This window comes from Lampris incognitus, chromosome 13, assembly GCF_029633865.1.
Source record: "Lampris incognitus isolate fLamInc1 chromosome 13, fLamInc1.hap2, whole genome shotgun sequence".
NCBI lineage: Eukaryota > Metazoa > Chordata > Actinopteri > Lampriformes > Lampridae > Lampris > Lampris incognitus.
The window spans coordinates 18,300,873-18,321,442 of record NC_079223.1 but is presented as its reverse complement, the minus strand read 5'-3'; the positions used below and the strand labels follow the sequence as shown (position 1 = coordinate 18,321,442).

The 20,570-nt window shown below is 45.2% G+C and overlaps 1 protein-coding gene across 1 annotated transcript in view; it reads right to left on the bottom strand.

Moving 5' to 3' along the window:
• grid1a (glutamate receptor, ionotropic, delta 1a) overlaps positions 1 to 20,570 on the bottom strand; it is a 438,916-nt gene that overhangs the window by 126,863 nt on the left and 291,483 nt on the right. Inside the window, exon 4 of the mRNA XM_056291925.1 lies at positions 15,597 to 15,802. Coding sequence (XP_056147900.1) covers positions 15,597 to 15,802 — 206 coding nt within the window. The remainder of the gene's footprint in view (positions 1 to 15,596; positions 15,803 to 20,570) is intronic.

Genomic DNA, 20,570 nt, shown 5'->3' with positions numbered 1-20,570 from the left:
TCATACCTAGGGACAATTTTAGTACAGCCGATTCACCAGACCTACATGTCTTTGGACTGTGGGAGGAAACTGGAGCACCCGAAGGAAACCCACGCAGACACGGGGAGAACATGCAAACTCCACACTGAGGACGACCTGGGATGACCCCCAAGGTTGGACTACCCCGGGACTCAAACTCAGGACCTTCTTGCTGTGAGGCAACCGCACTAACCACTGCACCACCGTGCTGCCCAATCAATCAATCAACCAACCAACCAAACAACAAACCAACCAACCAATCAATCAACCAATCAATCAATCAATCAATCAATAACTGTAGCATAGCATACCTAGTCATCAGTACAGCTGGGTAAACAGTGTGGATTATTATTCCCATCTGCCAAAGTGGATCTTTATTTTAATGGATGTGTGATGGCCTCCATAAAAATGATCCTGGTTAACGGGACGCAGATGGATCGTTGGCTCGCAGGAGACAAAGAAAACCAGAAGTGGCCCAACCTAGTCAATGAGACACAGCTGTGCTATATCAACCTCTACCCTATGCCTCAGCAGGGAAACAAGCTAACAAGAAGGAAAACAACAACAGCAAAAAAAAATAAAAAAATAAAACACTATGCACTGCACCGTTATGTGTGACTCCGAAAGGAAAAACCTTTATGACTGAACTGTGAACCAACCTCAAATGGGAAAGATAAATATTAAACCAACCAACAGTTATACACTATTTGTTACTGATTTATATTCACAAATACTTATTATGTGTATGATAATGTGCAGTTTAACCATCCTACATTAGACTCAAGACACAGTAAACCGACTTGTTAATGGTATTCAGGTAAATCCTATTCGGTGGGAACTACATTTACGCTCTCATGGTACAGCATATTCAAAACGGGGTGAGAAGACTGGTGGCCACCCTCAAGTTATTACTTCACTTCTCACCCCCCCAAAAAATTACAGCTACTCCCAACCCAACCTCCCTTTCCTGATCACTCCGCTGTAGCAACACAACACCGTGGGCTTTCATTAACATTCTGGGTCTGTCTGGCAGAGTCTTCTGGGTGGCTGCGAGTGTGTGTTACTGTGTTAAAAGAAAATCAAGCCAAAACGTGCTTTTGTAGCGGTTTAGCTTCACTCATTAGTGCCGAAGGAGGGGTATATAGAGGGTTGGCAGTGACGGATCTGGGGAGGGAATACAGGGAGTGAAGCAAGGCATTACACACAGTCATGTGTCCATCCTCACGTATGTCCCACCTTTGTGTTTTCATGTCCATGCGAGTGTCTGTGTCTTTCCTCGTATCTATGCATGACTTTGTGTGTATCTAAACACGTATCTTATCTGTGTGTGTGTGTGTGTGTGTGTGCGTGCGTGCGTGCGTGCATCTAAACACGTATCTTATCTGTGTGTTTGTGTGTGTGCGTGCATCTAAACACATATCTTATCTGTGTGTGTGCATCTAAACATGCATCTTATCTGTGTGTGTGTGTGTGTGTGTGTGTGTGTGTGCATCTAAACATGCATCTATCTGTGTGTGTGTGTGTGCGTGCATCTAAACACATATCTTATCTGTGTGTGTGCATCTAAACATGCATCTTATCTGTGTGTGTGTGTGTGTGTGTGTGCATCTAAACATGCATCTATCTGTGTGTGTGTGTGTGTGTGTGTGTGTGTGCGCATCTAAACACAAATCTTATCTGTGTGTACATCTAAACACGCATCTTATCTGTGTGTGTGTGTGTGTGTGCGTGTACCAACTGTGCACAGAAGAGGCTATTTGTGCCAGCACTTCTTTTCCCTGCACCACCACCGTGCTCCCGTGTCAGGGTAATGAGTCATGCTGTGATAAACACTTCCAGGTCACGTGCAGCCCTTTTCCTTCTCAGCAGACGGAAAGTCGAGGTGCCAAGACATAAGTCTGCTTCATGCTGGAATGGGTATCAAACGTCCGAGAACTGACCGGGGCAAAGCACCATTTCATTTTGAGGTCTTATTTTCTGATGTTCGAGAACGCACCGAGTGGACAATGCTTCTGTCGGTAGTTGCTTTGCTTTTTGCAGTCTCTCTACAAATAATATTTAGATTTTCCTAAATCCTTTTACTCTCTTGTGCAACTTCTGCACAACTTTTAGGCGAACGTGTCACAGCCTTTGTTTTCATGTGATCTTCTTACCAAATGCAAACATTCTTGCCAACCAATAAAACGATAAAACGTTACTTGATGTGATGTCATTTATTTATTTATTTGGCTGTTTATTTTCTGGCATGAAAACTCACATGCTCTTTGGGAAGGCTGAGGTCTGATAAAGGCTGCTCAAAAAAGAGAGATGAAAGCATACATGTATTTTTCTTTACTGAAAAGTGCACAACTATTTTCCTTTTGGGAACGTCTCTTGTCCGAGTGAACTAGAACGTACTCTATCAGCACTTTCGGCTACTCCCGTTAGGGGTCGCCACAGCGGATCATCCGTTTCCATCTCTTCCTGTCCTCCGCATCTTCCTCTGTCACACCAGCCACCTGCATGTCCTCCCTCACCACATCCATAAACCTCCTCTTTGGCCTTCCTCTATTCCTCTTCCCTGGCAGCTCCATATTCAGCATCCTTCTCCCTATTGACCCTTTTAGAGCCTACGTAATGATTACGTCAAGGCGTCAGCTGGCGGCAAAACAAAGCCGGAAGCGGCAACGTTAAATACGAATCATGTCCTCAGGCAAGCGTACATCATCTAGCTAACGTTAGCGAACATGTCTTCATGCTGTGTTTTTGGGTGCCAGAATCGAAGAAGTAATAAACTAAACTTGAAGTTTTATCGCATACCAGCTGCCATGCCCAGTCAAAAAGATTGAAGACAACTGTGGGTAGATGTGATAAGACGAAAGGACTGGACTGAGGAGATCATCAAAAATGCTCGTGTTTGTATCGCACACCTTATATCAGGTAAGTAAGGTAACGTTAAACTATACTTTTGTCTGTTGTAGGTATGGATATTTGCCTCCAGCTAAGCTCCGCCCACAAAAACATCACTATGTTTGCTAACAGAAACAAGGTCTACATACCCAGCATCTCTACTCCACACATGTCCAACCCATCTCAAATCTCGCCTCTCTTGCTCTGTCTCTAAATGTAGAATGAACTAGAATGTGTTGCTGGCCCATTTCAAAGGGAACTGGTGCTGGAATATTATCGTATCTGATCACGTGATATCAACACCGCTACATCCAATGCTATACGCTATACCTCACTACACGTCTAATCCATCAGTAAAACTGGAGGACAGCTTGAGAATGAGACTGAGATTGAGAAGAAGTAAACAATGTAAAAAGCCTAGGGAACAGGAAATGAAGACAGCCTAGACACACGGGACATGAGCACTTATTGCTGTGAAATATAGCAGGGAAACACTTTTGGACGTTCTCCATCGGTACAGCTGGATAACAACGTTAGGAAGATACTTGGAAAATGTGGCTAAAATCAGACTTATTGCACGTTGAATGAATTGTGACAGACACTTTGTTGTCAGTCAAGTCTGGTGTGGATCTTTTCAGGAACATCGACAGCTGAGACAGACAACCGGGCGACTCAAAACTCAAAAGGGACACAATTTTCAAAAAGAGTAGTAATTACACAGCCATGTAGTATTTTCCACCTACGAATCACTGGGTCGGAAAGATGAAAACAAATTGTGAGGACACAGCCGTTTTCTCGAGTGAGTGGTAACTGTCAAGAGGCATCGATAGTAGATTTCATGTGAGGGAAATGCACGTGACGTGCACGCGAGTGTGACATGCCTGCGTGCCCGTTCTCGTGAGTGCCCATGCGTGTGTGCGTGCCACGCTCATGTTGTGGCCACAAGGGGCTGTCATGTCACTGACGCTGAATTCCCCCAGCAAGACAAGCTATCGCTGCCGTCTGTCTCCAAAGTACCCCATAATAACACGCCAGCTTGGGCTGCCTTTAAATCACAGTCCACAAGCCGTTGTGACAGTCAGTCCAGAGTCCCCGCCATCAAAACACCATTCCTAGTAAGGGCAAATGTGTTTGTTACATCTGACATTGTTATGCTCCACAAGCCTGGTTTTGAATCAGTGACTCATGGACATGAATAGCGAGTCCGTTTTCCAATGCTGAAACATCATTTGCCGTGTTGCTGAATGAGTAATAAAAGTGTGTCATGAATGTCTCTTGGTTTCTTGCTGTAGTTTGCTTGTTTTGGAAAGAGACATCGTAGTGAATTCTAGATACAGACTTCGGCTCACTGAGGGGCTCGTCTGAGAAGTGGCGACATGGTTGGGAGTGTAGGGTCATTTAATCCCTATGCAATAAATTCAAGTCAAGCTCAGGACCTGTAGCTAACAGTATGCTGAGAAAGCAAGAAAGTAAAAATCAAGGCCATATTTTTGTACGAGTTGTTCTGAACAGAAAAAAGGAATAAAATGCACAAAGACAGCTTTATTCGCTTTGCTTTGACTTTCATATTATGGGTTGTTAGCCATCCAGGTGAGCGGACTCTCCCGAGTTGATTGGTTTGTACAAAATGTTTGGCTTCTCTCTCGTTGTGGGCTAGGCATAGGGTAAGCCAAACCACAAAGTCTACCTACGATCCAATTTCAGCTTTGGAGACTGGTACAAGGTTAGTGTGACACAATACAGCGAAACTGCCAGTATTTTTTCTTTGGGGGGGGTTGGGCGTTCCCCTTTTTCTCCCCAGTTGTACTTGGCCAATTAGTAGCCGCTCTTCTGAGCCGCCCCGGTCTCTGCTCCACCCCCTCTGCCGATCCCGGGGAGGCTGCACACTACCACATCTCTACCAATACATGTGGAGTTGCCAGCCGCTTTTCACCCGACAGTGAGGAGTTTTGCCAGGGGGACGTAGCGTGTGGGAGGATCACTCTATTTCCCTCAGTTCCCCCCCCCAAACAGGCGCGCTGACTGACCAGAGGAGGTGCTATTGCAGCGACCAGGACACATACCCACATCCAGCTTCCCACCCACAGACTCAGCCAGTTGTGTCTGTAGGGATGCACATCCAAGCTGGAGGTAACACGGAGATTCGAACTGGAGATCTCCTTGTTGGTAGGCAACGGAGTAGACTGCCACCCCAACCCAGACACCCGAAACTGCCAGTATTAATGACAACAGCATTGTAGGGTAATACTAGTTTGGTTGATAAAGCCTCTATTATATCACAGTTAAAAAAGGACAAATAACTTCACTGAAAGCTTAGGTCAGAGAGGTTTTCACTCTTCTTATTCTTGAGTTTGATTCATAATGTTCCTCTTTAGGTGGCGAGGAAACTGCACGGAAGCAGAGTCTAAACATTAATCTTGATGTCTGTGTTGTTTGTGGTCTTAAAGGACAAAAACTGCAGATGTGGAAAAATCGGGTCTTTCAACCATGCAACATGGGGTTGATGACTCAGGCACCCTACCCTGGATTGTTCCAGGTTGTTTTCCTGCCATCCTAGCTCAGAACACTGTCTCCTCAGTAGATAAACAACAGAAGATGCTGTCATCAACAGCATATCAAGAGAATATGTTTGGGATCACTGAGGATGGATTTCACCTTCCATACTAAACACAGTAAACACAGACATTAATTACAGACACGGAGGCAAAGTCATATTTTACAACACTGTGTGGTTTCCATGATGCTCGGTTGCATGTTTGCCAGTGTGCCTATATAACAACTTGTTTTCGTGACCTTTTTGGGCATTTGGCACAACGTAAGGCATTATTGCCTTCGAGCTGAATCACTTTCAGGAATGGGGAGATGTCAGACAGTTTTGTAGTGAGATCGAATTGTAACACCACAGTCCGGCTATTTTTGACGCTCACCATCCAAGTCTGTGTGATTTATTTATTGTGGCTTGAAACAAACTTGAAAATTGTTGAACAGAATGCCTCGGGTGAGAGGGATAGGAGCCTTTGCCTCGCATGCTCTCCCCCCCCCCACCCCACAAAATGACCAGAACCAAAAGAAAAGCAAGCTATCGAAAACCGCCAGCTACATTTATCACAGAGCATTAGGAAACTACAATACAATAATCCACAACCATTAGTCTGGCCAGTCAAGGTCACCTAGATAGTAGCCAATTTATTGCCTCTTCGATTTGAATCTCCAATCTCCGTTGGCCCATTGGGAGCTACTGTCAGTCTCAGCTAATACGGGCCTGTCTGCTTTAAAATCCCCTTCTGTATGAAAAATGCAATGTGTGGAAAAGAAATAGCTAGATTTGGAAACAAATACAACAGGTTTCACTGTCACTCTGCTGTTTGTTGACAAAGTTTAGTGAAATCCTGACAAAGACAGGTACTACATATTATATCCACATGTACACACCACAGCAGAGACACCAGTTGCTGCGATTTTCCCATATGAACATACTATATCTACAAAATAAACTGTGGCTGCTGGGCAGGGGTTGACTAGGATAAAGAAATCGGATGTGAATAATAGCATATGTTCTTCAGAACGATTTACACCATTCTACCCTGCCAGTTATTGGGATGATTTTGCAGTTAAGGTCTGGAGGTGGGTATTGATCACACAAGCCTATTGACAGAGAAGGTCTAATCCTGTGTTTATTGAAAGTGAGTGGAAAAAAAATGGCTGCCCTTTACACTGAAAGTACCATGATGAGTTGAGGAAATGAAGATGGTTGTATCCGTAATGAGATAAGGCCGTGGCCTTATCTCATTACGCTAAGAAAAAAAGTCTGAAATTGTTTTTCAAGTCCCTTATTTCACCTCTGTGGGTTTCCTCTTCTCAGCGGATCCCAGTAATAACACTGTGTGCCTTATTTTGCATTAACTCAAAGCCTGAATCTGACTTTGCAATCTTGATATGCTTCCACATTATCTGTGCGTATCCCTTTCCCATATCGCTGTGCCAAAATGGGATCTTTTTGTAGAGTGACCAGCCCTATCCACCGAGCGGGCAGTGACCCTCAAGTAATATACACTGTGTGCAATTTCTCTGCTTTCACCTCCTTTTGCTCCTCTTTACTGCTATCTTTCCCCCCTTAACATATCACTTATTATTGCTTTTTTCACAGACACTGCTGGTTAATGTAGTCTTACTTTCCTTCGCTCTCATCCGATGCCTTCCCCGTCTTATCTTACCTCTGTCATTTTTCTCCGCCTCTCCTCAACTTTGTCCCTCCATCCCCTCCTGCCATTTTCGCCCACTCTTTGCTTATCTCTCTCTCTTTCTCTCTCTGTTGTCTTCTCCTCTACCTCTTCTCCTCTCTCGTGTTCGCTGGCATCCAGCAGTAGTGCTTGTCATTCTTCTGGCTCAGAAAAGCCACACAGGAGGCAGGCCTCACCCGCCCACTGAGCCTCATCCATCAACTGGCCTGCGGTGCTGGCATGCCGACTGACACCCAGCACTCTGTCCAACCACCACCCCCACGCACACCATCCATCCCCATGATGTGAAAGCCCTGAGGTGGCTACTGGTAAGGGAAGCACATAGAGGGGAATCACTGGGAAACGTGCAGGGTAGAAGGGTGCCAGTATTTTTCTTTCTTTTTTTAACATACATAATATCATACAAATGCTTAAATCCTGAATTACACTGGTAATAAACTAAAACATGCAGAGTGGAAAGTTCCAAAAGATCTGAGATAGTTCTTTTTAATTACTATTGTCTTTTTTTTCTTAGAAAAGTCACCAAGTTAATTAATGTGTTGTTTTTTTTATAGCTTTTTTCCCCTCTTTTTGAAAAGTGAAACTATTCATCTTAATAAGTCAAGCACAATCAGTCATCGCAATGGCCTGGGACATTTTAATCAAGTTTCATCAAAAGAAGAAACTTACTCATCAAAGTCATGAAAAAAAGACTAAAAACTGTAACTTGACTGTCTTTCAGATATAAAGCCTGGAGCTGCTCCACTCACAATTAATTAAAGACGAGCACTGGAAACTCAGACTTTCATGTGTTTACACCCAAATGAGTGATGAACGGCAATTGTTCACTAATACAGATTTTACAGGGACACATAAATAAGACAAAATATACTTGGCATTTACTGCTTTTCCCCTTTGAATAGCTTCCGTGACTCATGTGAGGGTACCGATCATGCGAGGAAGCACAGAGCGGTTGGGTGTGAAGAATGGGGAAGCAGTGAGTTGACAGAAGTTGCTACTTCTTCTCATGGCCAAACTGAGCTAGAGGAGAGCTGGCAACTGTCAGGATCAGAGAACACAACAGCCTGATGTCCCACCGTAAAACTACAGATGCCGAGCACCTATGGCCCGATGTATTTTTTTCTGACAAAGCTGAAGAATCAGAATCAGAAACACTTTGTCATGTCATGCACTTGCGCACATGAAACGAAATGAAACATCATTTCCCCCAGCCCACAGCAGTGCAACACAAACACAAAAATACATATCCAAAAACTACAAGAACATATATATCCAAACTAAAACATATCCAAAAACTACAAGAACACATATATCCAAACTAACACATATATTGAAAAAAAAATGACATGGGTCTTACAGTATATACAAAGACGGAAACTGTGTTCATAACATAAAGTGAGGCTGAGGACTAGAACAGAATAACAGAATAGAATAGAGAAGAGAGATGAGACCCCTCTTAGCTCTTTTGGATATACCATCACCCATGGTGAAGTTCAACACCAGAAAGTCCACCCAGAAGAAAGTCCAGGAGGTGGTTACTTCAACCAGAGCCAGCTCCATTCTGGGACCAAGTGGAGTACCTTATAAGGTGTGCAAGTGCTACCCAGAGCTCCTCGGTATCCTCTGGAAGATTATACAGGTAATTTGGCATAGAGGAACTGTAGCGGACCAGTGGAGGCAGGCAGAGGGAGTCTGGATACCAAAGGAAGAGAACTCAAACAAGCTAGAGCAATTCAGATCCATCTTGCTCCTTAGTGTGGAGGGGATGTTTTTCAGTGTCCTATCCACAAGGATGACAGACTTCCTCCATAAGAATGCCTACATTGATACTTTGGTACAGAAAGGTGGCATTCCTGGAGTTCCAGGGTGCCTAGAACACCGGAGTTGTTACACAGCTGATCAGGGAGGCACACAAAGGGAAGGGTGACCTAGTTGTGCTTTGGCGTGACCTTGCCAACGTATACAGCCCAATAGCCCAAAAGCTGATTGAAACTATCCTGGATTGACACCACGTACCCAGTAAGATCAAGGACCTCACCCTGAACTACTACGGGAACTTCAACAGAGTCACTTCTGGGAACACAACATCTGACTGGCACCGGCTTGAGAAGGGGATTACACCTGGGTGAACCATCTCAGTTACACTCTTCACCCTTGCCATGAGTATGGTGGTCAAGGCAGCTGATACTGAGTGCCGAGGCCCTTTGTCCAAGTCTGGCATTCGGCAGTCCCCCATCAGAGCCTTTATGGACAACCTCACTGTCACCACATCATCAGTGCCTGGTGGTAAGTGGATCCTCCAAGGCCTGGAGAAGCTCATCTTCTGGGTGAGGATGAGTTTTAAACCAACCAAATCTACAGCCATGGTGTTGAAGAGGGGGAAATTGGTGGACTGGTTTCACTCTTTTTTGGATGGCACTGCAATCCCATCCATCACTGAGAAATCAGTCAAGAGTCTAGGCAAGGTCTTTGACTGTAGCCTCAGGGATGCAGCAGCAATCCAAGCAACCACCAAGGAGCTTGAGACTTAGCTCACCACAGTAGACAACTCTGGCCTACCTGGCAGGTTCAAGACTTGGATTTACCAACATGACATCTTACCTCAAGTCCTCTGGCTGATTTACGGGGTAATCCCGTCGACAGTGGAGACCTTAGAGAGGAAGATCAGTAGCTACCTCTAGAGATGGCTGAGTCTGCCGTGCAGCCTTAGCAGTGCAGCACTGTATGGGAAGAGCAACAAACTCCAGCTCCCTATCAGCAGCCTCGACGAGGAGTTCAGGGCTTCTCATACAAGAGAGACACTGCTCTATCAGGACTCCAAGGATTCTAGAGTGACACCAGCAGGCATTATGGTGTGGACAGGCAGGAAGTGGAGAGCCCAGGGAGGCCTGGAGATAGAGTCTTGGCTGAGACATAGGGCTTTGGTGGACATGGTGGCAACTGGACGGGCAGGGCTGGGAGCCATCTCACAATCTCGCCATGATAAGGCCCATGACAAGGACAGACATCATCTACTCCAGGAGGAGTTGCGAGTAGGTGTCGAGGAGGAAAGGACCAGCAGAATGGTGGGTAAGTGGCAGCGGGGAGCATGGACAAGGTGAGAGGGTGCGCTGGAGAGGCATATATTCTGGGCAGATATCTGTAAGGCAGAACCGCAGCGGATCAAGTTCATGGTACAAGCCGTGTATGATGTTCTACCTAGCCCAGCAAATCTCCATCTCTGGGGCAAGACTGATCCTCTATCATGTCCTCTGTGCCCTGGAAAAGGTTCACTCGAGCACATCCTCAGCAGCTGCCCCTCAGCCCTAGGGGAGGGCCAATACCGCTGGTAACATGACCAGACGCTGAAGACAGTCACAGAGGCCATCTCCAAAGCCGTGGCCAACAACAAGCAAGCCCACAGTCAGAGGAACGTTGCCTTTCTCAGGGCTGGTGAGCAGCCTCAGTCATAGCCCAGATCAGCAACTGGTCTCCTCACCTCTGCGTCAGACAGGGAGCTGTGAGTCAACTTGGGGGGGGGCAGCTCAGGTTCCCAGACCACGTTATGAAAACTTTGTTGAGGCTAGACGTAGTGCTATCATCAGCCTCTTCACAGCAGATGCTCCTTATAGAGCTGAAAGTTCCCTGGGAGGACTGGATGGAAGAGGCAAAAAAGCGGATGCGGTCCAAGTACCAGGAGCTGGTGGATCAGTGCTGGAGGAGAGGCTGGGAGGCGCATTGTGAGCCCATTGAAGTAAGGTGTAGAGGCTTTGCTGGCCACTCAATGCAAGGTCTACACTCTACTTGGCATCACTGGGGCTGCAAAAAGGAAAGCCATCAAGTCTACCATGGAGGCTGCAGAGAGGGCTTCCAGATGGCTTTGGATCAGATGGCCTGATCTGTGGGCCAATGATGCTGGGACACAAGCCAGGGCCTGATCAACCCTGGCCGGGTCGCCTGAGAGAGGGTCTATGATGTTGAAAGACCCGAAAGACCCGAGGACCTCAGGAAACATCACTGATGATGTGTGCCAGTGCATCCTATGATTTATCTTTGAATTGAATCAAAAGAAAAAAAAAGATAAGCAATAAAGAGAACGAGTTTCTGAGAACAAGTGATTATCGGGACTGATGCTCATACCAAGGTGCGGCTAATAGCTCCCTCAGCGGCTCACTTTAAATATTTATGCCAGTGTGTACATAGGTATTTGCCATTGGACAAGATGACTATGACCATGTAGCCCACTAATAAACCAAATTTCCTTACATCCCCAATTCCATCACAATGATGAAAAAAGATTCACTCTGGGCAAATGAATATTTGATCAAATATAATGTCGACCTCTGGTAACCATGGAAACTTTTCACTACTTTTTTCTCTCTTTTCATCTTTGATTATTATTATTTTTTATCATACTGCAAGCGCTTGTGAGTACTTCTTCTGGTACATTCTCATCATCAGTATACATTTCGATATCAGCATATTAGTGGAGGCAGTAACATGTGGTTAAATCTTTGCCTGGGTAGGCAGTGACCTATCAATGTGGCAATGTCTAATTCAATTAACACAGCAGCCCAAGCTCATATTACACATGGAGAGATAAAATATAGTCTACATTAGTTAAGATATAACTCAAAAAATATGCCTACTGCAAAGTCAGTCAGATGTGGAGCTACTGCACAATCAAACCTAATCAATGGACACAGCTAGCTTACAATATGTGAACACATTGTAAGCTAGATGTGTCCATTGATTAGGTTACAGACTATAATGTGTTCACACATTGTAGACTTATACAACACAATAAACACCTTTGTGTTGGAACACTGTGTGTGTGTGTGTGTGTGTGTGTGTGTGTGTGTACACGTGTGTGTGAGAAAGAAAGAGAGAGAGCGAGAAAGAGAGAGAGCGTGAGCTTTGTGTCAGAGCACCGTTAAGTAGAAAAAGCTTCTTTACTCCTACAAAATGTGCAAAAGCACACCGATAACCACACACAATGAGGGTCTGGTGTCAGCACACCAGGATAAAGAAAAAAGAAGAGAGAAATCTTGATGTCAGCACACAGTGGCCTAACATCAGACAACGTACACAAAGCCAAATAAAGGGTTTAAAGTTCCCCTCCAGACACGTTTTTATCATGTAAAAATACTCCGAGATGTATATAACATATTGTTTAACATGGTTTTCCCACATAAAAAGTAAATACAAAAACTCTGAAAAGGGGCTGGAAGCACAGCTACCCTTTCCTCCTCACTGAGAAATTCAGAATTGATGGATATGCAAATATCACAGGCCTCAAGCCCCGCCCACCACCGCTGCTTGCTCTAGGTTGACCGGTGAAAGAGCGGTGCGCATCAAGATGGCTAGCGTTAGCACAAGCATCGGAGAGATTCAGCCATACATGTTTGAGCCTCAGTCAGACCCAGACTCAGACTCTGTTATGCACCAAAATCGGCGACTAGCAGACGTATCAGAAAGGTACGTGTAGTTAGCATCTTTCAGTTGTTTATTTTGTTTGTTAGCTTGTAACAGACAGTGGCTGACACAGCAGTGGTTGTGAAACATACAATAATATCTACTACGATTGTACGGTGTGTTCATATTTTCACATTGTTATTACATGATTATATACTAGAGGTCTAATCAAAGTTTGCAGAAAGATGGCGTCCGGGTAGTGTAGCGGTCTATTCCGTTGCCTACCAACGCGGGGATCACCGGTTCAAAACCCCGTGTTACCTCTGGCTTGGCCAGGCATCCCTAAAGACACATTTGGCCGTGTCTGCGGGTGGGAAGCCGGATGTGGGTATGTGTCTTGATTGCTGTACTAGCGCCTCCTCTGGTCAGTCAGGGTGTCTGTTCAGTGGGGAGGGGGAACTGGGGGGAGGAGGGGGATAGCGTGATCCTCTCACATGCTATATCCCCCTGGCAAAACTCCTCACTGTCAGGTGAGGCTGGCGACCCAACATGTTTCAGAGGAGGCTTATGGTAGTCTGCAGCCCTCCCCGGATCAGCAGAGGGCCTGGAACAGCGACCGGGATGGCTCAGAAGGGTGGGGCGATTGGCCAGGTACAATTGGTGAGAAAAAAAGGGGGGGAAGAAAAAAAAAACAAGTTTGCCTAGGAACTGGTTCATTGGCAGTAGTCTAAGGGTTAGGTTTAGGGTTACCCTAAAACACCTGGGACGTCAGGACGAGGTGACCCACACCGCACTAAAGTTTATGGTTCTGAGAGTTTTGTCTGAGACCAAGCCCAGAAAGCACCAGCGGGGGGGGGGGGGGGCTCCACCGTTGGCTCCTTATGATGCTGCCGCCAGTCCGTCAGCCTTCAGAGCGCCAACGGCGGATGCCTTTAGTGAAGAGGTACCTTTGACAACATTACCAAAGGTATCTATGAAGCTTTGATGGATTAACAAATCCTCGACACTCTTAATGTGTTGTCACATCCACAGCAAGGAAATCTATAGCGGTTGGGGTACCGCGCTGGAAATAATGGAAGTTGGGCTTATTTCTCTTTCCCCCTAGACACCTTCTGTTAATTGTATAAAAGGATTAAAAAGAATATAATTGGAAAAGATTAAATGCTATCGATGTGTGTGAGTGCATGTGTGTTTGTGCGCATACTTATGAGTAATAAAAACCACGGGGACACAGGAGGATGAAATCCGTATGCCGCTAATAAAACCTGAAAGCCTCGGTGTATTCACCACCTGTGCATGGATTTATTAGTCTATGAACGCTTTGGCGTCAGAATAACTGTGTGGCATTAGGTTGTGACTAATTGGGATGCGAGTCAGGACTCGGGACTGCAGCTCATTAAGGCTGAGTTACACTGTATCTGATTGTCAATAGATGAAAAGATTTAGATGAGTAGGGGCTTAACCATGAGGAATTGCCAAAACAAACTAGGAAACATCAAGTGTATAAGCTTTTTTTTGTTGTTGTTGTTGTGGATATCAGAACATACCACAAAACATGATACGGGGTCACGTGTTTCAAAGACAAGCAAACAACACCCTCCTATTCATGAGTGATGTCAAGAGGCAATAAAAATGGAAATATAGATGCACTCTTTTTACACACCATTGGGGGGAAAAAAAGGTCATTTGATATGCTATCAACATTGCTTTTTAGCCCCTTCCATCTATAATCCATCAGTGGCAATCATCAAGCGAGTCTGTGATGAATAAGTAAACCATTGGTGTCCTGAGGAGAGCCTATAGCTCAAAGCTGGCTGTCTAACGTGGCAAGTGACAAATGACGCCGCCCCCACTGAGGAAAAAACCTTTCCATGACAGTGGCATAAAGTGAAAACATTCATCGTGGGTTGTAAAACAGAAGTAATGGGATTCAGTCAATTAGAAGTTCACTTCTAGAACAAGAGGTGTGTTGCAGGACTCAAACGCTGCAGTAGCCTATAATGTCTGCCCCTTGGGTCATGTATTATAAAACAGTAGCTCATTCAAATTAAGTGCATGATACGCTAAGTTGAGAGGAGCCAAAAACCAAAGGCTTACTTCTTTTCATAAAGATATTTCACTGCGTTAAACATACCCTGTCACATTACACTGCGTATACACGGGTCTTCTGTATTTTCTGTGCAACTCCAAGTCAGTTCCTGAAATGACTCTGATAATGTCTGGGATGCTGCTGTACTCCAAATAGTGAACATGTTTCGATAATAGTTACATCACCGCGTGAAAGGATGTCAATGCTCCCAAGGCCTTTACTGACAAATACAGCACCAGCTAAAACCCAGGTTCAACCATCCATCCATCATCCAAACTGCTTATCCTGCTCTCAGGGTCACGGAGATGCTGCAGCTTATCCCAGCAGTCACTGGGCGGCAGGTGGGGAGACACCCTGGACAGGCCGCCAGGCCACCACAGGGCCTATAGCCTATATAAGGCAGTAAAAAGCAATTCCAATAGACAGAGCAAAATGCAGGGCCTTTCTAAATTTAGGTCTACTGCTAATTTAGACAGCATGTAACGGCAACAAAGAAAGGCCATAGCCAAATACCGTATCAAGCCTTCCTCAACATTTCCATGTCTTTACAACCTGCCATGGCTACCATTCTTTAGCTTAGCCTACTTCTTCAACCATGTCTTGTTCATTTGACGGTGGATAAGGTGCTAATTACCACCTGTTACCATAGGTGCCAGTTGTAAAGTTTAAAATAATAACTCAAAATACCATGAAGCTGCGTTTTGGAATCTTTAGTGAAAGGTGTATAACGACAACGGTATATCTGCTGGTCTATCCGCTAGCCACGGCATACTAACACACCTCCCTTACTCTCCTACTTCCGGGCTTAACACTTAACTTAGAGAGCCCCCTAGAGCGCCCCTTGTGACCAGAATAAACATCAAAACCAACACCAGAAACATTACTAAACATGTTACAAAGCATGGACATTACAGCAGTAACCTGCAAAAAAAAAAGCAATATCAAGAAGAAAAAAAAAATCCTACCTGGTGGATGAACACTTGCGCTCCCCGTGGGCTCATGAGCAACACGGCCCGCCGCAGGGTGTCACGGTATCGGTTGAGCTCCTCGGTACGCATGGTGTTAAAAAGGTCAGTAAAGACGCGGCTGACGTTGCGGTCTACCCTCTGCAGGGAGACGTCCAGCCCCAGCCTGGACGCCTGGTCCATGAAGGTCTGCAGACCCCGGATGTCTGGGCAGAGAAGGAAGACACAGGGAAGGATAGAAAAGAGACAGACAGATGGAACGACACAGAGACGGACACAAATTGGAAGATAGAGACAGAGGAAGAGAGAGAGAGAGAGAGAGAAGGAGTTAAAGGATCATTAATTTCTTCAGCATTTCAGGGAGACTCAGAAAAAGCTATACTCTCAATATATTGCACACCTGCTCAATATTTTCAGCTTTCCACTACTTTTTTTAGGATTTCCGGACAAGCTTCATTCTTTACTCCCGACCTACAGTGCGAGAAAATACAATGAGCGAGTCATCATACCCTTTTTTTTTCCTTTTTGGAGAGTTCAGGGGAATACAACACCACAGACAAGCGCTGCTTTCCCAGGAGATTTTATTTTTTTGTGTGTGTACAGTGCAAGGTGAACAACTCAAAGCGGCTTGTGCTGTGCCAACAAATCAAACATGATATGCAACGGAGGCCGCGTACTAAATAACATCGATTTCAGCCGTCGCAGCGGGAGCAGCAGCCCTGCATGTGCCGAGTCACGCTGCGTTGTTGAGACGAGACGCAGCCACTACAGCGGAGCCTCCTCCCTTTGTATTGGCAAAACTCTGCCCCTCTGTTACCACTGGGAGTTGGGAAAAGTGCTCCCGTGCTCTGTGTGTGTGTCTGTGTGTGTGTCTCCACATCCCCTCCTGTTGCATCTGTGGATGTTTGATGATTCATTGTGTGCTCCAGTGCTTTTGTGCGGAGAATAGACCGTGCACGGAGGCACATACAGCATATAGGCACACATTCACATTTAAATGTGGGAGAAAAAAAAACCTACATGCAAAAAACACAAACACGGACTGACACACAAGCAAACATACACACACCCACACGCTGAATGGGAGTGTGTGGGTGGGCATGAGGGGATAAGGCCAGGCAATTTTTCATAGCGGAAAACCATTGTAAACAGTTTTGCATTTTCTCACAATACTTTCGTGTTCAATTTTGTTTTCGGTTTTCTTTCTTTTCTTTTCTTTTTTTTTTGTTGCAGGAAGCTCCTTTTAATTTTCAGATCATTCTTCCAAACAGCGACGTCGGGAGCCAGAGCACTAGAAAACAAATTCATTATTCAACACCAGAGGTAAACTTGAATAATTTGGAGCAAATTATCCACAGTAAATTCAGACCACGCGTTGAACTCGGCTGGGAGGCATTCTGGCGAGTGTCGTTATCTCCCGATCATACACCTGTAAGCTGCTAAACCCTCATCTCTAATGTACCATCACTCCACAATGTCTAACCCTAACCCCTGCATCGTACCAGCGACACAGCCCTAACCTAAGAACGGCCACTGCTGCACTTTCAAATAAATGTTGAAAGTCTGCACATTATGCGATTCCTTAATCTCACCAGAAAGTAACATGATCTTTTTGAGTGTTACACACACTACATCAGCTACTAGGCAAACAACAAATCCTGCAAATCGTTGCCCACAAATCCTTTCCTTTCATTGTAACTCAAATGTGTCTCATCAGTTTGGCTTCACTCAGCCTCTGCTCTACACCTTAGGACAGTATGATGGACATTTCACCTGGTATTGGGTCAGACTCAGGCGGCACCGGCCTTGTAAATACAGCTACCTACCTTTAATTCCTGCACATACTTTTGATCATGTGACAAAAATGGGGGTGGCAAGTTGTCAACTGTGATGGCCTATAGTGGAGGACTTGTTATGGTTTTATCTAATTCCCTTTGCCATTTAGATTGATTAATGTCCCGATACACTGATCGGCCAAAACATTAAAACCACTTGAGGCTACTGCCACCAGGGAATACCACCGCCATGAAGGGGTGGGGGTACCTGGTCTGCAATGGGTTTTAGGTAGGCGGTATGTGTCAAAGCAAAGTAGCATCCACATGAATGCCAGGGCCCAAGGTTTCCCAGCAGAACACTGCCCAGAGCATCACACTGCCTCCACCGGATCGCCTTCTTCCCATGATGCATCCTGGTGCCATCTCTTCCCCAGGTAAATGACATACACACACACACCCGGCTGTCCACATGATGTAAAAGAAGACGCGATTCATCAGACCACACCACCTTCTTCCATTGCTCCATGGTCCAGTTCTGATGCTCACATGCCCATTGCAGGTGGGTGCTTTCGGCGGTGGACAGGGGTCCTCATGGGCACTCTGACCAGTCTGTGGCTATGTAGCCTCATACACAGCAAGCTGTGATGTACTGTGTGTTCTGACTCCTGTCTATCATAGCCAGCATTGACGTTTTCACCAATTTGAGCTACAGTAGCTCTTTTGTGGGATCGGACCAGACGGGACACCTTCAACCCCATGTGCATCAATGAATCTTGGGCACCATGACCCTGTCGCCGGTTCACCAGTTGTCCTTCCTTGGACCACTTTTGGTAGGTACTGACCACTGCATACTGGGAACACCCCACAAGACCTGCGGTTTTGGAGATGCTCTGACCCAGTCATCCAGCCATCACAATTTGGCCCTTGTCAAAGGGCCGCTCAGATCCTTACGCTTACCCATTTTTCCTGCTTCCAACACATCAACTTCAAGAACTGTCTGTTCACTTGCTGCCTAATACATCCCAGCCCTTGACAGGTGCCACTGTAATGAGATAATCAATTATTCACTTACCTGTCAGTGGTTTTAATGTTTTGACTGATCAGTGTATGGGCTCAATGTATCATTTTTTGACACTGAAATGATTATTGCCATGATATGCATCTGATATATTAATGTCGGTTATTACCTTCTCTGTATTCGACCCAAGTAGATGGTAATATTTTGATACTGCTAATCACCTGTAGTAAAATGTCTTTAAGCCAGCCTATGCTCATTCTAGTCCATTTATCTGAGAGTGTGAGAGGTTACTTTACCGTCTTATAAATATCATCAAGACTATGTCATGTGTAATTCCAGGTGTACATATGGTCCTCAACTGTGGTCATATGTGACATGTGGGGGTTTGTGTTATTGCCAGGATTAGTTGTCTGTTGTCTGATAAAGAACATGTAGCACTCAAAATGTCACATTTCTCTCTGGTGAGATTACAGAATTGCATGGGAGCCAACAGTGTGCAGATTCTATATCTTTAATCTATTTGCATGTGACCTTGCACGTCTGGAACATATACTTTAATATTTTGCAAGTGTGTGCTTTATACTTAGGAACAAAAGCACTTTTGTCATAATCCAGCATCACTTAAGTAAAACGTCAGTTGCAAGACAAAAAAATGGATAAACTCAAGTTTTTAAAGTCTGTGGGCTTTGAAAATAAAACCACTTTTGATATTTGCAATCTTGATGAACTGGACCACCAGAACCAGTACAAGGTTGACCCAAACATGCCAACCAAATGAACTGTCTAAGTGACAACTAATGAGCTTGAGACACTGGGGAAGGGGAGACATCAAATAAGCACATAGGCGGTGAACATATGAATTTTTATGTTTTCCCCCTTTATTCTCCCCAGTTGTACTTGGCAATTACCCTATTTCCCAAGCCGTCCCAGTCGCTGCTCCACCCCCTCTGCCGATCCAGGGAGCAGGGCTCAAAATTAACTTTTTTCCTCAGTGTCCCACAACTGTCCCGAATTCTACTTTGTATTGCCCCGGATATAACCAACAGTGTCCCAAATTTTAATTCTTGTCGTCGCCCCCCCAATTATGCAGAATACATATAATTTGATCCTTTTTTGTCACTTAATCATCACACCATGGACTCTGGTCCACCATGTAAGTTTAAAATACTTATTCTTTTATTAAACATATGAATATTAGTCTCGGGAGTTTCGGGAGTCGGCAGTATTGGGGCTTGCATCAGGGGGCTGTTTATTCAACCACCTCAGCATTTCTTTCTTCTTCTTCTTTTAACTGTCATTGATGATGGTCTATCGCTCTGGCTCTATGAGCGTTGATGATGGTCTATCGCCCTGGCTCTATGAATGCTGCAATGGCGCGAGTCAAGCAGCAGCCACTGGCAGAGTGGATGACGTAGAATGCGTTCTATGATTTGCATGAACAGGCGATTGACTGCCCTGTCGTGAGGTGCCGCAAGAACGTAAGCCTTCTGTAGTTTCGCCGTTCACACGTTTTTATTAAATTATTCAAACGACAAAGTAACGTCTAGATACTCATAATTAATGACTTTGCAAATAACACCTATTTCGAAGTTTACTTTGACATTTTTTTTCATTGTCCTGGAATTGTCCCAGACAAAATATATTTGTGTCCCCGTAGGATTTTTTATGGTTCCCGGGACATCGTGACATCATTAATTTCGAGCCCTGGGCTGCAGACTACCACATGCCTCCTCCGATACATGTGGAGTCACCAGCCACTTCTTTTCACCTGACAGTGAGGAGTTTCACCAGGGGGACGTAGCACGTGGGAAGATCACACTATTCCCCCCAGTTCCCCCTCCCCCCTGAACAGGAGCCCCAACCAACCAGAGGAGGCGCTAGTGCAGTGACCAGGAAACATGCCCACATCCGGCTTCCCACCCGTAGACACAGCCAATTGTGTATGTAGGCATGCCCGACCAAGGCGGAGGTTACACAGGGGATTTGAACAGGCGATTCTCGTGTTGGTAGGAAACAGAATAGACTGCTCCGCTACCCGGACGCCCCAACATACGAACAATTTTGAATGACCAGTAACAACATTAAGATCAAGAAAGCCCATGACCTGTTCTGAGCAACAATACTGATGCATCCTCAAATTAAGGGTGCTCCTATAGATCAACTGCAGTAGCTCCTAGTGCT